General features: G+C 41.5%; 1 protein-coding gene across 1 annotated transcript in view; it reads left to right on the top strand.

The window, feature by feature from the left end:
- Positions 1–21,185, top strand: part of LOC119478351 (ephrin type-A receptor 5) — a 74,472-nt gene that overhangs the window by 9,712 nt on the left and 43,575 nt on the right. The window contains exon 3 of the mRNA XM_037753045.1: positions 7,560–8,277. Coding sequence (XP_037608973.1) covers positions 7,560–8,277 — 718 coding nt within the window. The remainder of the gene's footprint in view (positions 1–7,559; positions 8,278–21,185) is intronic.

Below are 21,185 nucleotides of genomic sequence, written 5' to 3'. Positions count from 1 at the left end.
CTTTGGCGAGAGCATAGATGGATGTAACGGCTTCAGTTTCCCGTCTGAAAGGGCTGTCTGATGGCAAGGTAAACTGGCAAAAATAGTCTAAATATAGCATACAGTTGAACTGATACTGGTACTCCTATCCGTTTCTCCAAACTGGGGGTTTGCCGAACGTCACCTACTGTAAGTAATACACCTACTATGTACCTCATAACCCCTCTTCAAAACACCCGAACTATCACTTTGAGAAGTGCCCTTTTTTAAATCCAATTCGGAAGTCTTTCTTGAAGTTATAGCTAGCAGGAGGCCAAAGTAAATTGTAGCCTTGAGGTGTCCTAGCAGGTTAATCTGGCAATGTGGAGACAGGTGTGGTGTAAGACAGAGGTTGAGAGAATTGGAGAGAGATGGAGAGCTCCAGACAGTCGGGCAGTAACAGCTTGAGTGTGAGAGAGAACTTGGATGAAACCAGGCTCCCTGTGACCTCGAGAATACAAGTTATCATGGGCAGTCAGGAAGACAATGCTAAACTGAAGACTGTAGAGTATCTGAAAAGTGAAATGAGTTTTTATTGTCTCATTGTGGGTTGATGAGGGTTTAAGCTGGAGACAAAAGAATAGAGATAAATAGTTGTGTACAGAGTTGAGTGCAATTAATTAACACTTGAGTGGAGATAGAATGTTGGGTATTATTCATAAGTTATTTTGCGGATAAAGGGAAAAAAAAAAGAGGATTATTAGGAAGAAATGTAGTTGAGGCTCTAAATTAGAAGACTCTGAGCTGGTATTTTAAAATGTCATAATTGGAATTCCAGTTGGTTAATGAAAGTTTGCATCTTTAGCATTAACGTGAATGTAGTGTTGGAGAAGAACGGGGACAAAAGAGAGAAAAAACACATGGAGGAATTTTGTTTTCTTGCCCATTTGGGACTGTTTTTTTCTGTCAACCCTTTGTCATCTAGTTCCTCCATTACGTCCTGTTCCCATTGCATTAGAGGAGTACTTGTTCGTAGATTGGGTGGGCTGCCGATCACATGCAATTTGGTGGATGCTTTTATCTGCTGCTTCTTCAAGCATCTTTTGAAGGGATGAGAATAAAGTAAGAAAAATCAGGAAGGAAGGTGCCATTAAAGGGATGGATCCCCCAATATGGATTATTTTATTGTCCATCTGTCTCAATTACCTCACATTTTGCTCCGTCTTTATCCGAACATTAGTAGGCAATGGCCTCTGGGACTGTAAAGACGCTAACACACTGACAAAGGCCGACTGATGGAACGCGTTGTGTCGCTTTACGTCGCCTCAATTCTTCTGTTAAAAGTTTTATTAGAAGAAAAGACAAACAAAGACAACTGACATGCACCACGCTTTGGACCTATACATGAGAGGAAAAAGTCAGTTGAAAACCTTAAGACGAACAAGCCAAACTAGCCGAAAAGTTTCCCACCACTGTGAATCTGTTAAAACGGGCTCGATACAGAATACAAACTGAGAATATGTCTGACCAAAAGTTGCAAGTGAGACTGTTAAGTTTGGCTTTTCCCCAGGGCTCAAACAGTTTGAGGAGACTATCTAATCGTGATTCTATAAAATGTCAGCAAAATAGTGAAAAATGTTTATCTCCCATTTCCCAGAGTCCCAGCAGACTAGCTATTGTTCAGTTGACAATAAACAGAGGAAAGCAGAACAATTCTCACATTGAAGAAGCTGCAACCAGAGAATACTTTGTATTTTTGCTTTAAAAAATGACTTGAATGAATAATCGATCATCAAAATAGTTTACAGTTTTTTCTCTCACGACTAATGGACTGAAGGCCGGGGACCTGACGAATTAACGACACGAAAATGGGAAATACTTCTCTGTGAATATTATATATCTAGGGCTTTTATTGTGAAAGGTAAGAACGGAAGGAGTGGATCTGGTCTGCACTGCCTTTGTCAAGGTTCAAATGAGTAATAAAGTTTGCCGCCCTGGTTCGGACTATGAGCCTCCGTGTCGTTGTTTCATAAATATAGGTGCAACTCGACCCTTTCCACAAAACCTGATTGGTTGATACCTTTATTCACGGTGCGAAAGCTCAGAAAATTGACCTTGTTCTGAAATTTTTTTTTTCTTTTTCGCTGCGTAATATTTGCATTCTGTGTGAAAGTATTCATGACAAAAACAACAGTTTGAAACAATATATTCACGTGCAAATTAATCGCATGAAAAAAAAAAAAAAACTGTATAAAGGCCTTAATCGTTGCAGCTGTAAGTGTGATTTTTTTTTTTTACCACTATTGCGATTTAATTGTGATCAGCTTTTATAAATCAAACCCCAGTCCTGTAGCATGGTCTACATATTATTTGTCCATATATAGTAATGATAATACTGCTGGGTTTGGCCAAAATGTTGTCTTATAGCATAATAAAACTAGGCGAAAACAAATAAATGTCTTGCAATGTAAGAGATATCGAACTGACGAACCCTAATGCAGCTGACAGCTCTGTATTTAAAGATGCTTAAGCCGATGATGGATTATAAGCTCAAACAACAATATCAAGTGCTTTAAAGTTGAACTGGGAGATTCCGACAAACTCTTTCTGCCAGCTGTCTGCATTTCATACTCAACAAGAAGCACTGAGCTACCTGTTAGCCAGCTGAAATTGGCGTGAGGTGATCAGCTAATAATTCAACCCCACTATTGGTTAGGCTGAGGAGACAGGAGACTATACCTTCGCTGATTCAGCCTGTTGAATTGATCAAAGATAAGGGTATAAGCTAGCGTCAAAGATGCTGAAACACACTGCAAAAAAACTCTGGACGATGCTCCGGCAACAAATGGCCCAATGACGGCTATAACAGTTGGTTCGGTGTGTCAGGGTCCTAAACTGTCTGTCCCTAGTGAGGAAGGGCAGCGGCTGTTTGAACAGTTCAAGGAGTGTTTGCTTAGATATTTGTTGTGCCACAGCTCACATGCACATTACAGCATGAAGGAGGGAAGACAAGGTGGGATAAAAGGGACAGGAGAGGAGGAATGTAAGAGCTAAAAACGGTGGGAGGGAAAGAGGAGATAAGCAGAAATCGGGGACAAGGAAGAAGACAGGAAGTCAGAAGTGGAGGGTGTGGAGACGGAGAAAGGGGGGACGCGGTCGAGCAGTGTTTCTAGGTTAGACTTCGGATTGGATAATTAAAGGAAGAATGGAGGACACATGGAGGGAAAATGATGATAGACATGGATGACATGAAAAGGCACAGGAATGAGGGAATTAGATGGAGGCAGAAATAGGGGGGAAAAAGAGAAGTGGAAGGGGGGGTTCTTGTATGGATAAGGAGTGAGAGGGACAGTTCTATCACAGTGTCATGACGGTCAGCGGTAATGGGCGGTAATAATAAGTTGGAGGCAGCTTTGTAGACTTAGAGCCGGGAGGGCACTCAGCATAGCCACAGGGAGTCTGCTGACGGATGTGACTCACATGCACACACACACGCACCCCCCCCCACACACACACATGATAGTCAACAAAACAAACACACACACTAATGAGGAGCTAGAAGGATGCCTATAGGGACAGTTCAGCGTAGGGAGAAGAGGCGAGGCAGAAGGTGAAAGAGACGCTAGGGCTGCGTGAGAGGGGTCTGAAAGAGCTGAAATTAAGAACCTCTGATTATTGGGACCATTTACCACCATCAGGACCAACAACTCTCACTCTCTTGGCTTTGTATTGTTCACATGAAAGCAACAATTCACCCAAATCACACCAAAACAAATAATGCAAAGTGGTATCTAGCCATGAAAATGGTTTTGGTTTCATGTGTCATGGTGCAGCCTTGTCTCCTAAATATGATGTTCCTATACAACTACATTGTATTCTCAATTACGTTTGAAAGGAAACATATTGTCGCAGATTATGTTTGTCTTTTTAGGTATCACAAATACCTTTGTATGTCTGCGGATGGCCGCAGTGAGTGATGTAGTAGAACGAGCAACACGCAAAGCAGGTGACGTAGTATTATATCGAGCGACCGTGAATGAAAATATGTTGAATAAAAACGTTATTGAGTATTAACTGGTATAACCCATGTAAAACAGTAATTTCTTGCAGTTTCATTTTGTTTTTAATTTTAAGCCAAACCATGATGTTTTTTTTACTAAACCTGACCAAGTAGTTTTGTTACCTAAACCTAACGAAGTAGTTTTGTTGCGTTTTCATTTTGTTTTGTTTCCATTTTACAACAATCGCGTGTTTTAAAATTGTTTAAAACTGCGACCGTAATCCGGGAGAAAATACATTTCCCTCAAAACGTACTTTTGTCATGCAGTTAAGTTGTATTGGGAACGTAATTTCGTTGCGAGACAGGGTCGCAAGGTGTAGATATTTGCCTCGGGAATGTTCTGCTGCCACCCCAGTATAATGTGAGCAAACGGTGTTTTGTTGATGTTGCTCAGACCTTTGAAAAATCACGTCTTGCTTACTCAGGATAATTCACATTCCTTGCTGTCAACAATTTCAATAGGAGCTGCCCACAGCAAACTGCATTTTTTCTGAGGTATTATTTTAAGGAAAGAAACAGAAAACTTAAGCAGGTAAATCCAAAAGTATCTTTGGTTTCTAGATATCACTAAGGGTAAGTGGAAAAAATGTCTTTTTTTTTTCTTGGAATTCGGGTGAACTGACCTTTTAAGAAGAGGTTGTGTGAACTGCGTGAAAGTGAGGTGGGCGCACTGAAGATTTCAATATTGCATTTTTAAAAGAAATGGGTGATGAATTGCGCTACAGAATCCTAAATAGACAAAGAGGCAACACGGACATAAATCTACTGTAAAATTAAAGCACAAACAGGTGTTTGGTTTTACAATGTGTTCTATTAGTGCATGCTTTTGTTTAAGTGCCTAACACTGGGTGGTCCTGACCCCACAGTGTTAGTATGTTGCTCTCTGCACCGAGCTCTGTGTTTAACCTCGGAGGCCCACCTAATACCATGTACAATGGTTTTAAAGATCCCATGGAATGAGCACTTGAACTTCTAATACAGGAGCTCATTCCTGGAAAACCATTGCTCAAAGTCATCACAATCCCTTCTTTCTGCTCGTGCCTGCTGTATCAAATCAGTCTTTTTCCTTCATAAATAAAAGCCCTTTGTTTTATACTTATACCTCTCATTTCTAGCCTTGCTTTACAAGCAAATGCATCGACGAAGTAAGGATATCACTTCATGGAACCTTTTTATGAAAAGCGAAGGTGTGAAACGCCTGCTAACTTTAATGGAAGTCTGAGTTTCGGTACTCTTTTCAAACTTGTAAATGGTTTCATCATTGTGTGATGACTCAGCTGAACGAGTTAGCTTAAGCAAGTGTCATGTCAATTTACATTAACAATCAAACAATGTTAACACAGTAGAGCCGCAGAGTGGGAGGATTTCCAGTGGCGACAATGGCAACCACTTTATAAACAGATACTACAACCAATTTGGTTCCAGGCAGAACTAGAGAAGGTCGTCTGTTAAACTTCCTGTTGGGCTACCAGTAATGATTGGTGTGTGTGTGTTTGGGTATGTGTGTGTGTTAAGCTGTGTAAAGCTCAGAGCAGGCTGGTGGATCTGTGTGATCTAACCAGTAAGCGGCTTAATGTCTGCACTGGGACTGACTAGGCTGGAGTCTGGGAGAGATGGGGACTCAAGTCACACACAAGCACACACAGATCTGTCTGTGCATCTACAGTATACTTGTGAGGACCACAGACTGTATATAAGAAGTGAACGTAATAACTGTGACGTCACCCGTTTGTTTGTGGACTGCCGTTTTGAAACCGAGCTCGGCATTTTGGCCTTAAGTATCAAGTATCAAGTGAGAAGTAGGGTCAATTTTCTCATAGACTTCTATACAATCAGTCTTCTTTTTGCAACCAGAGGAGTCGCCCCCTGCTGGCTATTAGAAAGAATGCAAGTTTAAGGCACTTCCGCACTGGCTTCACTTTTCAGACCCCGGAGTTGCCCGCTGGTTAGGACCCTTGTTAACATAATGCATTTACTCTAACCTTAACCTAAGATATCTTATAAGAAGAATGCCGGTTGGTTGAAATGTCCTCACTTTCCAGAAATGTCCTCAATCTCAAGGCCTAAATCTCCTATTTGTCCTCTCAAAGGTGAAAGTACGAGAGTACAAACACACACACTGGGGCTGCACTATAATCAAAATTTTATCGAAATTGCAATATGGCCTACTGCAATTTTCAAATCGCAAAGGTGAAATGTGTGTGGAAATACCATTTTTACATTAAATATTCATATTGTCATGCTGCAGAGATGTTCTGGCCTACACATCATATTCTACAACCTCTTTGTTTGGTACAGATCCCCGCAAAAAACACACCATAATCCTTTTATGTTTTTCAATGAAAATGAGAATAAAGATGTCAAAAATATCAATCATATCCCAATTGCATATCACTCAAAATAATTGCAATTAGATATTTCTTCAAAACGCACACTATAGTCATATCTACATGGAGGCATGTGCATTTAACCACACACATGGTGTCTAATAACGCTTGACAATGCCTTCTTTCATTCACAAATGGGTCAGAAAACTGAATGATAATACCCAGAAAAGAAAAGAGGCCGACTAAAGCGGGGAGGAGTGAAAAAAAAAACAAAAAACAGATGGAGAACAAGACAGAGAGAAGAGAGAGAGAAAAGACAAAGACAGAAGGTTGTACACAACGGCTACAGCACAGATTGATTAATATGGGCTATTAAGCTATAACACCAGATCATATTCTGGTCCCTCTGGCCATATTACAGTGACATGATGAAGCGCCTGTATTAGCCATGGGAGAGTGCTAGTGATGCAGATAATAGCCAGGTCCCAGGAGACCTGCAGAGGGAATTAATGCTGCCGTCTGACACACACACACACACATATGCAGGCATGGATGCAGACGCTCACGCAAGCTTGAACACTGACGGAATCATTTACATATATGCACACACACACTTTATAGAGGCATGGCTATACAGTACTACGCACAGATGAACACACCTTAAAGTGCACCTTAATTCTTTTTTTCGCTGACAAGAACTCCACCCCTCATTCATGGTAAATGCATATATAGCCTATAACACTATCACATTCGTTTTCTGTCTGTTGCAACAGGAGGAAACGAGGTGGAAGGGATGAGGATTATTCTGTTATCTATACCTAGACACACACACACACACACACTCGCACAATCTCTTTATAATTTCCTCGCCACCGTTAAGCCTTTCAAAAAGGTTGCTGTAGTTCATTCTTACCACGTTCTCTGTACTTCTGGGTATCATTCAGAATATTCTGATACCAGCGTAGATATGTTAACAGAGTTTTGGCACTGATGCCGTTAAATACCGACATTGAGAAATGCTATAAACGTGTAAAATGTTTTTGGTACTTTCACTTAAGTAAAGGAACTGCATACTTCTTCCACCACTGTCAGTCAGAGCCAAAAAAGTAATGAGGTTCAATACCCATACTCTATACTTCCCGGTTCAAAGGGAAGTGATCCTGTTTTGTTTTATATTTCCTGCTCTTTAATCCCCCTTCTTTTCTCTGCCTCAGTGGGAGGAGATCGGGGAAGTCGACGAGGACTACGCTCCCATCCACACCTACCAAGTGTGCCGGGTCATGGAGCAGAACCAGAACAACTGGCTCCACACCAACTGGATCCTGACCGAGGGCGCCCAGCGTGTCTTCATCGAGCTCAAGTTCACCCTGAGGGACTGCAACAGCCTGCCCGGTGGGGTCGGGACCTGCAAGGAGACGTTTAATATGTATTACTACGAATATAACGGCGAGGAGGAACTGGAGGACGGAGAGATGAGAGACGGGACGGGGATGACGGAGGAGGAGGACCGGGCGATGAAAGAGAGCAGATACAGCAAGATCGACACCATAGCCGCCGACGAGAGCTTCACCGAGCTGGACCTTGGGGACCGCGTGATGAAGCTCAACACCGAAGTCCGCGATTTAGGCCCCTTGACCCAGAAGGGCTTCTACCTGGCGTTTCAGGATTTGGGGGCCTGCATCGCTTTAGTCTCGGTGCGCGTTTTCTACAAACGCTGCCCGTTTCTGGTGAAGAGTTTGGCCGAGTTCCCCGACACCATCCCGGGCTCGGAGGCCTCGCAGCTGGTGGAGGTGGTGGGCCGCTGCGTCAACAACTCCCTGCCTTTATACGAGCCTCCCAGGATGCATTGCAGCACAGAGGGGGAATGGCTGGTGCCGATCGGGAAGTGCGTGTGCCAGCCGGGATTTGAGGAAATCAACGGATCCTGTCAAGGTAAGAAAGTTTTTGCATTTTACTTTCTTTTTTTTTTAAATCATCATCCAGTGTTCATATTTTGGTTTTTTTTTTAGGGTTGCGGGTGCACATGCATGTGCGTGTTTGCTTCGGGTTGCAATCTTGTTTATTTTTACATCCAAGCACATGTTTGTTTTTAGTATCGTGTGCTTGAGTGTGTGTGCACAGATCTGTTTTATTCTTTTACAGAGAGTGTTTCTGGCTGTGTGTGTGTGTGTGTGTGTTTCTCCCTAGCTTAGTGGAGGGTATTCCCCCGAGTCCCGCAGCACTTTGCTGCTCTCACCCAGCCGCTGTTCTGCTCCGACTTCGAGCCCAAACATTCCCACCGCCGACCTTAACTGCCATTTCCACGGGCACCCGGGGCCTCTCTCTATTTTTCTCTCCTTCACTCCTCTCCAATCTTCCTCTGCCGCTGTCTTTTAAATTACTCAATTTTCAGACTCGCGTGCTTAGACTCTACTTGTGCAACCAAGAGCGGCTCTGAGTGGCGTGTTGAAATTTCATAAGAAATTCCACAGAACAGTTATTACGGCGGCGTGATGCTGTGCGGCACAGAAATGTGTGATTATTTGGTAGCTCGCGAGTATCTCATCCCTACCAATCAAGTGTCAGTCTCAAGCGATGAGCTGAAAGATTGCTCTCAAATGCTCAACTAGAAATGGCCAACTATTGAACAGTACATGCAGAGGTTTGCTGTCATTGTTGCTTTTCTTATTTGTATGAGTTGAGTGTGCATGTGCAGTATAATACATCTGAAACCTACTCCATTGCACAAAACAATTCCTTGTCCTCTTCTATTTCAGCTGTTCCGAAAACAGGAATGTTGGTCTGTAGCTTTGAAATCATGTCCAACTAGCCATGGCTTAAGTATGAATACACCGGATTTACTATAGTATTCCAAAGCCTGTATGATTGCATACATCAGACACTATCTTGAATGTAAGAGGAGGCTGGTTGGTGGTGTGCATGGCAGCGGTGGTTTCAGGGAGCACTTCACAAATCAGATTTTCCATTGAATTCATCACACGATGCCTCCAGAAGTAAATTGTGGCCTTTTTAGAACCAGCATCTCTCATCTTGACTATCAGTGCATTATAATAAGAATGGTAAAAAACATATAGCTGCTGTGTAATAAAGTGCGCACCATCTCTAGCTTAACTTCGTCAGACATGGAGTCTCTGTGGGGAGATCATTAGGAAATAGCTGTCAGTGTGCCACTGGCCTGCCTGGAGTCATACTGCTGCAGACTGTACAGTCACACAGACAGTTACAGATCTGTGGCTGACGAGGCTAAAAAAACATTCTGGTGTTCAGCAGTAATGCCTGAGAGCTCGTTCTATAGTAGGAGTGACCCCGAATAGTCGACGATTCGATCTAAGGAGACTGACTCGATCTCACAGTCGAATCGTCGCAGTGGTGGAAACATTTGGTTATGAAACAAAGGATCATTCTATTCGGGCTATAAAAATCATGATATATAGCCTATTTTGGTATAAATATCAGCCTATTAATAATACTAGCATGCTAAACTAAGATGGTGAACATTACACCTGATAAACGTTGGCATGGTATTATTGTCATTGTGAGGTTTAGCATGCTGCCATGTCTTCTCTTGTCTTGTCTTGTCTTTGAAGTAAAAGGAGATACTTTGATAGTGCCAACTGTAATACATTATTCGCTGTACATCAGCTGCATTGCTCCAGCAGCTACATGAGCAAAACCTCTGTTTATGTAATGTAGTTATAGAAATGTGTTTTAGGAGCACTACAAACTATGAAACCAAGCACAGCATCTATAGTTTGCGCAGGGAAAATAAAAATTTAAATGCATAATCTATAAGAGTATTTATTTTGGAAGTTTTACCTTTAGAAAAGTGGATATATAATCAACAGTATCATCTGCATACTGTCCACATGGGTCATATCATAAACCAAAAGCAACATGGAGGAAACCATTTTTCCACTTTTTAATTTTCTAGATGATGCCAAATACTATTTTTTACAAGATTTAAAAGCCTATATAGTTAGTTTGAAATGTGTTTTCCACTTTTCTATAGATAAAAAAAGGCTGTGTGTGTAACAGAGAAGCGTGTGTCTGTATGGAGCTGGTGTGGACAGCTGCTGCAGCAAAGATTAAAACAGTATTTTTGTTTCATGAGTCTTTTCTCTGGTGTAGACCGAGCTTAAAAGAGACAGACACAAACTGGCATTCCCTTTGTACCCCTATAGTCGCGAAGAAGGGGTGTGAGTTTGATGATAAAATCTGACTCTGCCACAATGTATTGCAAGAAGCTGACCCTCATCATGGCCTATTTTCACCGTTCCGTTGCAAACGGAACAAAGTTTTGAGGCGGCAGAAAGTTTAACTGATTTTCGTTTTAATGAGTTTTGCATTCGGTGAAGATGAAGCTGTGTGATATGCAAATTAGTTCCATTGGTTGAACGTTTTAGGATAAAAACATCTCCGGTGTTCATAGTAAAATTGATTGAATTTCTTTTTTTTTTTTTTTGTATCGTGGGTCCATATGCACGGCAAAAGGAAGTAAACAAACTTAACAGTAAGCTGTCAGAGTAGAACACACTCCCAGCAATTAATGAAGCTACGAGATGAACGGTATTTCGTATGCAGATGAGACTGAGACGGCCTTTGAAAGCGTCTACAGAGAGAAGCAGGGCAGGATTTCCTCTCTCTCTCTCAGCTTTGTAACCATATGTGTTCTCCGCTTCAGCAAACACTTTTTCATGTGCATTTCACTCACTCACATCGGAGTATTAAGTGTTGAATTCTGTTTTGAAAGAGCGCCTGGACTCCATACTGTGAGGACTTATGTATTCGGTGTCTTTTTTTCTTCTTTTTTGGGGACGGTTTCTGGTTGCCTTTCAGATGTTCAGTACTGAACATCTGCCGATTTGGATTTGAGAACCTGCACTGGGTGTAGTAGTTTGATTCCCACTCTATTATGTCTAATTTGCCCTCTCCGTTGAATGTCAGTTTTTATAAAGAGCAGAGCTGTTTTAAAAAAAAGACATGCATCGGTAATAACCACATTTTATTTTATAGCCTATTCGGCCTTTTCAGTTATTTTAGTGGAGACTGTGAATCAGCGGGTTGCAGGTCACAGTACAATATGAGAGAAAATGTGTCCTGTCTGTATTGGCTGCATGCGCTGCCTAGTAGAGCATGATTTAACGCAGCCTTTGTGAATGTAGGACAGAACGCGTTACGGACAGCTCTCTCTCTCTCTCTCTCTCTCCCCTCTTTGTCTTTTTCATTCTCACATCTCTAGTTCTTTGTCTCACTCATGTTGCTTTCTGTCTATAGCTACCTCACTTTCTCCTTTCCCCATCTTTCTCACTCTTCTTCCTTTTTCCCCTCTGTCTATCTTTCTCTCACTTTATCTTTCTGTGACTGCCCATCATTCAATTCCTCTCCATCCCTCCCTCTTCCTCTTTATTGCTGCCACCTACATCAGCACTCTTCTTTCGTCTTTTACACCCGTGCCAGGGCCTCTCATTCCATTTCCCTATCATTTAAAGATCGCTCCATCTTTCTCCATCAACAACCCAATTTAATTTTTTTTTTACCTCCCTCCCCCTTCATTCTCTCATACACGCACATACACAAAACATCTGTACCGTGTAAGGGGTTTCCACAGTGGGGTAAATTCTGTACAGAACTGGATTTGTGTTGTTGTTCATTGCTTTTTCGGCTATTGTCCAGCCTCTGTGTTTGATTATTTAATTTGTCTTTATCATTTACTGATATGACTGCACAGGATTAAAATTATCATGTAATATTCACATAGTATTTGAGAGGGATATCACCGTATCGGAAATTTAGTAGTCGATACCAATACCAGTGAAATTCCACGATTTTCGATGCCAATTTGATTTCAAGGTAAAAAAAAACAAAAACATAGTATAACAATAAATCCCATGTACTTCAACATACACTCCTTTATTACCGTTTGCATACTGGTTTTTATTAGGAAGTTAAACAGGTCATAATTCTCTCTCTACTATCTACGTTTCTTGCCAAAACCTACATTTGCCAAGATTACATTTGAACACATCATGATAGCATTAGAATTTACCTTCTCCCAATGCTACTGAATAGAGCCTGAACACATCATAATGTAAATCAATAGCACAATCAATGTGTTCAACGTTGTGTCTAGCTCCATACAGGACTTTGCTACTTACCGGCTGCTAACAGCTAACGTAAACTAGCTCTCATCCTGCCGATTTCAAAACAGATTTGTTGTTCGTAATGTAGCATTGTCAGGGGAAAGTAGGGTGCGTCCGATAGTGAGTTTATTAAGTCCCAAACACATTTTCTATCGTCCCGGGACGCCGTTAGTCTCAACCTGTGGTACTGTAGAAAAACAAGTACCGTCACGTTTTCAGAATTTTGGCATCAACTTGCTACCAAAGTATCGTTTTTTGTGACATCCCTATTTGTTCATTGTTAAGGATCAGCATAGCAAGAGCGAAAGAGACACAGAATGTAAATCCATTTGCATATAAAGCTTGTGGTGAGCCCGTCTCGTTACACCAGAGATGTATGATATTGTGTCAGATGACATCTAAAGATATTGTATGTGGTGGTGTGAGATGTATAGATGTAGGCACAACTTTAGCTGGGATAATTGGTGATGGCCTGCGGCACTGTCATCCCAGCGAGACTGAAGAGAGGGGATGAGGCGGGGAAGAGGAAGGGGTAGATGGATGGATGGATAGACGGAAGGATGGGAGGATTACAGAGAGGAGAAGTGATGGCAAAACAAGGGGACACAAGATAAATTGAAGGTTTCTCGCCACAGGGTGTGAGGGCAGAGAGACAGAGAGATGGATGAGTGTTGTTTCAGTGGTGATTGCGATAGAGGAAGGATAACTGAGGATAGAAGTGGGCAGATGGATGAGGAGATAGATGAGAACTAAGGGAGGGTGGGAGGGGGATTGTAGATTGAGTTCAGCCTCGCAGATGTGATTTAGGCTGAATGAACAGTAGAAGGAAGGTGGGAATAATGGCTGAATGGAACATTGAAGTAACGTTTGAATTGTATGTCGGGTTCGTGGAATAAGAGCTGAATGGTTTGGATCACATTCAGCATATGACGTTTGCATGCATGAGTAACCTGGCTATTTATATAATTTTTGTACAATATTCTCAGCCAATTTCTGTAATTTCTCTATCATGTAGCTTCTCTGAAAAGTTAAGAAAGAACCAAGTTGTTAGTCTGGCTGCCAGGACTACATTAAACCCTCTGCTGCATTTGGCTTCTCTCTCTGATCACCAGTAATAGAAGCTGAAAATCACAATACCATACCACAACCAAACTTTAATATAATTTCACCATGATTACATAATTAATCTTTTTTTTTTCTTCATTTTTTAATTCATATTTTACAATATATTGTTTTATTCAACCCTTTGAACTTTGTAATAGAAATAGTCCGCCAGTGCCTACATAGGTATTTTTGCTCATTGTGATGTCATTTCTTGGAGTGTCTTCAAATGCTTCATATCGCTACCATTTGTACAACCTAAGCTAAAAGGTTATGCGAGTCAATAAACCATCATAATTGTGAATTATGTAATAAATAAAAATTATAAACACAAAATATTGATCCAAAATATTTTTAAATGTAGAAAACATGAACAAAGTATTTCTTAACTCTCCATAAGTTATTTGAACTATGCACATTTTTTTTTAGGTTTTGAGACATTTTTATGAGCAGATCGAGTGCAAAGGCTCCTTGATAGTTTTGATACATTCTGCATGTAAAGTAACGTAATGACGTCATCACGAGCGTACGATGTGATGGCGCGAAAGACGGACGCCTTAGCTCTCTGCTGCAAAAAGAATGAATGCTCTAGCTATTATGGATTTTATTTTAGATCGATTTAAACAAGATAATGCAAACAACGATTTCCCTCGGCCATTACACAAAGCGCAATACTCCACCACGCGTTTCACCACATTCTGTACCACATGTAACTTAACTGCAATGAGTGCTCTAGCTGTTTTTGATTGATTTAAACATGATCGTGCAAACAGCGATCTCCCACGGCCATGACAGGACAATACTCTTGTTCCACCACACGTTTCTCCAGGTATTGCACTGCATGTAATGATGTCATCACGCGCGTATGGCACGATGACTTGAAAGACAGAAGCCTTAGCTTTCTGCTGCGATAATAATGAATGCTATAGCTATCGTGGATTTTATTGTAGATCGAAACAGGATCATGCAAACAACGGTCCATTTTTAAAGGGTTAAATTTAGCTGAGGATGTTGCAGCACTGTGGCCCACGCTAATCAGAAACCTGGATAAGGTGTTTACATGGCACACCATATCAATAGTAGTCAGGTTGGTCAGAACTAGTGTGATAGTAGAGATCAGGAAACCAGGACATGGAACCAGGACATGATGTTTGCATGTGCCAAAAGAAAAGCCATTAAAAACCATACATATACAAAACATTAAAACCAATGGCAGAATAAGGATGTAAAGGATTGTTTGAATTATTGAATTCCTGTTGAAATAATGGAATAAGGGATTATAAAAAACATTGAAATGGTAGATTAAAGGTTGAATGGAGTGTTGGCTGACATCCTTGGATTATGGAATAATGGGATATGAGCTGAGTGAAATGTAATGATAGTAAAAGAGCTAAGTGACATACTGGGATGTCGGAATAATGGAATAAGGGCTAAATTGGATGTTGGAAAGATGGAATAAGAGCTGAATGCCATGTTGGGAAGATGAAATGAAGGCTGAATGGAATCCTGGGATTGACAGCTTTGTGATGTTCGGATCCAGGCTGCACCGAATTCAAGTGACAGAAGAAAAGACTTGGAGGTATAACATGGGCAGCGAAGTCGGGGTGGAAGAGAGAGGTGGGGTAGTTGGGGGAGGGTAGGCAGAGAAGAGGAAAAAGGATGACAGAAGACGAGGAATACAAATGAAAACGAGGACGACTGATGGTATCATCAATTAAAAGAATAGCGTGGAATGCTAAACTGCCGCTCGCTGGTAGAATAATAAAACCACGGCGTATATCGTTCCACGAGCGTCGCCCAAGTGTGCCGTGGGTAGAGCTGGATTTCCCTCGACAATACTTTGTTTCAGTATCAGGGCTCCCCTGATGTTCCTCCGTGTTTGCCTGCCTGTCAGACGTCACTGCAGCATTATGTCAAACTCGATTTGGTCACGGGCGGCGCTGCTGCCATCAGAAACTGTCTCTCTGGCGTAGTAATGGGAGGAAGCTTTCTGCCTTCTCCCTCGAGGGAATTATGGGATAGAGAACGAGCGGCTCACACTTGCAGTGTGGGGCTTGTGGTTGACGGTGACAAGGGTGTTACAGTAGCTTGCGTAACACAGAGATGCACACATGATCGTGGCGGCATCTGCCATTTCTATATGATTACCCATATGCGCTGATAAGGATCTGACTTCCAACACCTTCTTGCTTGCTGTATTTCGAGTATATTGTTAGTTTAGTTTATTTTCGTGTCATGCAAAACATTTGGCTCGGCTTGCACGGGATTTACAAGACACAGTTATAGGTTAAAAAAAAAAGAGACATCTTTCAGTAACACATATTCAAAACCAAAAGAAAAGCAATCAATTTATTTTCCTTTACCTTTCTGTAATCAATATATATGGGGTTCCCAGTAAAGATTACAGCATAAAAATTAAACATTTTCTTATTTATTCTTCTCATTTAAAGCTACTATGTGGAACTTTAATTTTGTGTTGATTTTGGCTGTCCATGTGGACAAAAGTGGTAGTGTTTCCGAGCACCAGAATCCCTTTAGAAAACCTCTCATTTTACTGCAGCGGGGCCTGACAATCTGCCCCGCGTCGTGCTGGTTCTGGTTCTCCTGTCCATCCCTTCCCTCCAGCGGGCCAAGCAATACGGCCTAGGCCTCTAGCAGCGTGGTGTCGGCGTTGGCTCCCAGTGGGGATCGGTGGAGCAGCGAGGCGTAGCTCTGCTCCTATTTGGAGGAGGAGGAGGTGAAGCTGCTGCCGGGCGCAGAGATCTCCACCTCCCGCCCCCAGGTTGAAGGCAGTTGCGAAGGCGGATCTGGGTCTGTCGGTGTCGGGCTGGTTGCTGCCGGAGTCCCCGCTGGAATCTGAGCTGAAGGAGTTTCTGGTGAACCTGCGTGATTTAGTCTGCGCGGAATCTGACACGGTGGCGCCGCTGATAACTATATAGAAATAGCCAATCTTCTCGCTGATGAGCTTGTTTAATTACATCAAGGAGGGTGAAAGGAGGAGATGTCACAAATGTGCAGTAAAATCTGATCTGCACTCGCCGAAATTGAGCCAATAGCAACACACAACCGCAGTTACACTGCGCATGTCTCATACCCCAGAGTTCAAAACCGTGTCCCAGCCTCTTTCAATAGGCCTTGACTTACCGTATGTAGGTCATATAGAGGCATCGGTGTTACATTGAGACTGTTTCATAACAAGTTTAAAGTTCTTCACAGTAACTTGGACTGTCATCTATCTTTGATGGCTGTATATTTTAAAATCAGTGTTAGCACTTCAATATTAGCCCCCACGTCCATGGATGCAAGCCTAAACTTGCGGATGCTAATTTTTTATCAGAACTCGCTGGTCCTGAATGGCATCCCACGTCAGATATTTGCTCCCCTGTATCCATCGCAATGTGTCTTTTGAATTTTTATCATTGGAGTTATCAGTATTCAGGAAAGCCTGACTCACGCCTGAGTCGCTCCGGAGACAGAACAGCATGGTGAATGATAGCGCAAAAATCTGCAAGTGGCAGGAAGCCTTTTTGATTCCATCATCTCCTGAAATATGAATCGACTGAATATGCATCTCTGTCTCTCTCTCTCTCTCTATCTCTTCTCCATCTTCCACCCCAGCCCCCTCTCCATCACCCCATCATCTCAACGTGGTGATGCTGTCATGACAACTAAAGTGCTTCCTGAGTGCTTGTTGGGTAAACTGACTTTCCCAGAAGTGCTTCCTCCCTTTTTACCCTTCCCCCTGCTAACGTGCACACGCATTCACATGATTTTTTTATATACCTGTGAGGACCTTAATTGACACATTTGCCTAGCCCCCATCTCCAGCCATAACCAACATAACAAGGTGCCTAACCCCATTTGCCCTAACCTTAACCTTAATCTAATTCCACCCTTAAACCATGTGTCTAAACACCTCTTGTGAAGAAATGTGGTACCAGCCACAATGTCCTCGCAAAGATATATAAGCGCACATAGACACACACACATTCCTGCAGTTGGTGAAATATTAATAAAATGCTTCATTCAGCGCAGCCGGCTTCTTTCCATGAAAGCCTGGTCGTCTCCAGAGTCCCAGTCAGCGGTGGCTTGTATTCGACTGGTTAGGCTGGTTAGTTGTGGACACTTCTGATGCATTTAGGTCAGGCGATGAGTTTCCCACATGATGACGCTCACAAAACAATTACAGTTTTACACATTGTTGACATTTCTTTCCTCGCACCTTGGAATGGTGAAGTTGAAATGCTTGTAAGCATCATGAGTGTCGGTGGAGCTGAATTTTTGTATCTCAATGCTGTCTATAATTCTGCAGATATTGATATTAGTAAAACTGTGCATACATACATACATTATACATACATGTAGACCTTAATGGCTTCTTACTCACTTTAGTAAAAAGCTGCAAAATGTGTTGCAGGCCTATACATTTACAAACTCAAACTTTGATATTGTGCTTTACTGTTTTAGATTTGGACATGTACAGCCGCTGTAAAAGATTTCTAAGCATTAATCCCGGCTATACATTTCTAATGCAAATGCTGGAAAAAACAATAGTCATACAAAACCTGTAAATGTCTCCAAATTATCTAGGGATGCACCAATCTGACTTTTGGACTTTGGGTATTGGCTGATAATGAGTACCGATCCAATACCAGTATTTAATTGAAAGCTGTATGCCTCACTGTGTGGAAGTGACTGGGATCAGTCCTTCATGTGTAAGACAACATCAGGCTTGACTTAAAGCTTCAGTAGGCAGATTGCTTTTGGCATCATTGGGCAAAAATTCCATAATAACCTTTCAGCATATTGTAATTCAAGTGTTCTGAGAGATAACTAGACTGCTGCACCTCATCATGGCTCTGTTTTCAGGCAAAAAAAAACATAGATATACATTTACTGAATTGTTATTTATTATTAAAATAATAAGTACATCCAAACTGTTTTAATGCAGCAACAAATTAGTCAAAACTTAAACAGGAAATTCAAATTCCAGTCTATAATGTATATACTATATAAACATAGAAGTGAATTGAATAGACTGGCCCCGTTATCACCAATACCCGATCCAACTGTTTGAGTCAGTATCGGCCCGATATGTGATCTAGTATTTGTGCATCCATAAAATTACCTGATAATTTCTTGTAACATCTGGCTGTTAAAAATTACATCAAATTTCCCTGGGAATGGAATCAAAGTGCCTACAGCATCTGGTGAATTTAAGGTAGGACTTGTACACTGTGCGTCTGCAAACAACATAATATAAAAGTGCACACAGAAACACAAAACATCTGTATACTCGTATTTAAATAAAAGGTTATTAGATTCACAACCAATTTTACGCTCACACGAATGTCTGACCTGACAGCCCTCCGCCTCCATCACATGTCTCAGGGGTATTGTAATGGCACTGAGATCCTGACCCTTGGACACCCAATCTGCGGGGGCCTGCAATTTGTGTTTGCAGTTGTTGGTCCATTGCTGGGGAGTCCATTTATCAAGCAAATGAAAATGCTGAAATAGCAATATAATATGAAGTCAGGTGTCATTGTTATTCAGCATAACTTGACACTTGATTTAACATGATGATGAATTGCTAATGTTTAATCTCCCCCAGTAGACTTTGACTGGGGCAATGAATTGATTTATGTTGGGAAGCTATTGTGACCAGCTTGGCCTCTTGGTGTCGGCTTGCGGCCTGAGAATAAGTGGGTGCTGAACAATGACCTCCTCCGCCACCCAACGGACAGGAAAACCCCCATTGACTTGATTGTTTATTGTTATGTTATTATCATCTGGGCTTTGTTTGCGTTCACACACAGGCATATACACAGATATGAGCATGCATCGGCAGCACAAACACAGTAATGCAACAATAAAGCGTGAAGGTATGACACCATCACTCAAATAGACACACACTCACGCTGTGTTTAGGTTGCTCCAGGCCAGTAGCTCGCTGTGGGGACAAATACAGGAACAGGATATTTACTGTGCTTCCTTGCCTGGTTTATTAGTTCACAATCGTATCTGTTAACAACATAGGCTTTGTATTGAAACTCAGCCTTACCATTTTTTGTGTTTCTTCTGTCAAAGTTTACTTTCATGTCAATCCTGCTAAATCTGTGCACAGTTGGAAGAGTGACAGGGAAGATGGAAATATAAGTGGATGTCACGTACGACAAATAGCGTGAGCCGTTTGTCTTTTTGTTCTTATTGTGACTGACTGTGAAGTTAGTGGTGGACCATAACTACAGTAAGAGTAGTTTAAGTAAAGTTACTCAAGTACGGAAATTAAGTCAAATTTTGAAATCACTGCATTTTCCTTGGGTATATCCGATTTATGTTACTTTTTACTTTGACTCCACTAAATGTCAGACCAAAATATTGTACTTTATAATCCACATTTATTGGATAGTTGCACTTGCTCTCTTCCAAAATAAGCTTATAACATGACGCAATATTATCGATTAGACTCAACTGATTGAGTTAAATTTGCTCCACTTTAACCGGCTTTAACATTTAAATGCTGCTTATAGGGATGTCATGATACAGGCACTAGCATCATACACCTTTATTACCCTTTGTTTTTTGTTATGACCCGTTAACTAGCTCTCATCCTGCTGATTTAATCATGGATTTGTTGTTTGCAATGCAGCATTATCAGTGGAAAAAAAAGAGGGTGCGCCCTCTGGACGCATCGATAGTGAGTTTACGACGGGACGGCGTTAGCCTCAAGCCCTGACGGTACCTATACGGTACTTTAGAAAAACGAGTACCATCACATTTTCAGAATTTTTGCATCGACTTGGTACCAAAGTATCGCTACTCATGTTATTGAGAAAGTAATAAGCTAATAATACGCCATAATATTATATAACAATGCATGCATAATGAGTACTTTTGATACGTTTGAGCGCATTTTGCATCTATACTTTGAAAGCATGATTTTTGTTATGGAGTACATTTAGGTATTACTTTTGTTTATGTTAAAGAGTCCTTGTCCGTCACTGCAGACCTTTTTTTAATTTCTAATTTCTACAACTTAGTTGGCCAACTAACCAACTGGCACTAGGTTTTATGAATAATGACCCTTGATTCTGTGATCTCTTGTGTTTTAGGAATTTATTTTAATATTTGGCTCCCTATTGTGTCTACGCCCATAGAAGTGAATGTAAATCCATTGTTCTGTCGATACGCAGTATGGGGCCTTTAACTTTAACTTCCTTCTTATAGCCCCCCTCCCCCCCTTTCCGAGTATGCCTCCCTTTCTCTGCCTTAATCGCTTTTACTCCCTCTAATCCCACCAAACGACAGCCAGTCATATAAATCAACATGTTTACAATGAAATGTTTCCAATTAAAGAGGACGCTCGTTAAGAAGCATCAGCGGACACGGCTGGATCCTTAATTGCCTGGGATGCCAGTGTGTGATGCATATTAATGACGTATTAACCTCACACACACAAACACATACAGGCTCGTTAGTGTGTATTGCATATTAATTACCTATTACCCTTTGTGCCGTGCATTAAGAGCTGCGTGGCATCAGAAAGACAGCTTGCCCAAGGGCAACACACACACACACACACACACTGATACCACC

The sequence above is a fragment of the Sebastes umbrosus genome, chromosome 19 (genome assembly GCF_015220745.1).
Source record: "Sebastes umbrosus isolate fSebUmb1 chromosome 19, fSebUmb1.pri, whole genome shotgun sequence".
Lineage (NCBI taxonomy): Eukaryota > Metazoa > Chordata > Actinopteri > Perciformes > Sebastidae > Sebastes > Sebastes umbrosus.
This window is presented reverse-complemented; position numbering and strand designations above follow the sequence as displayed.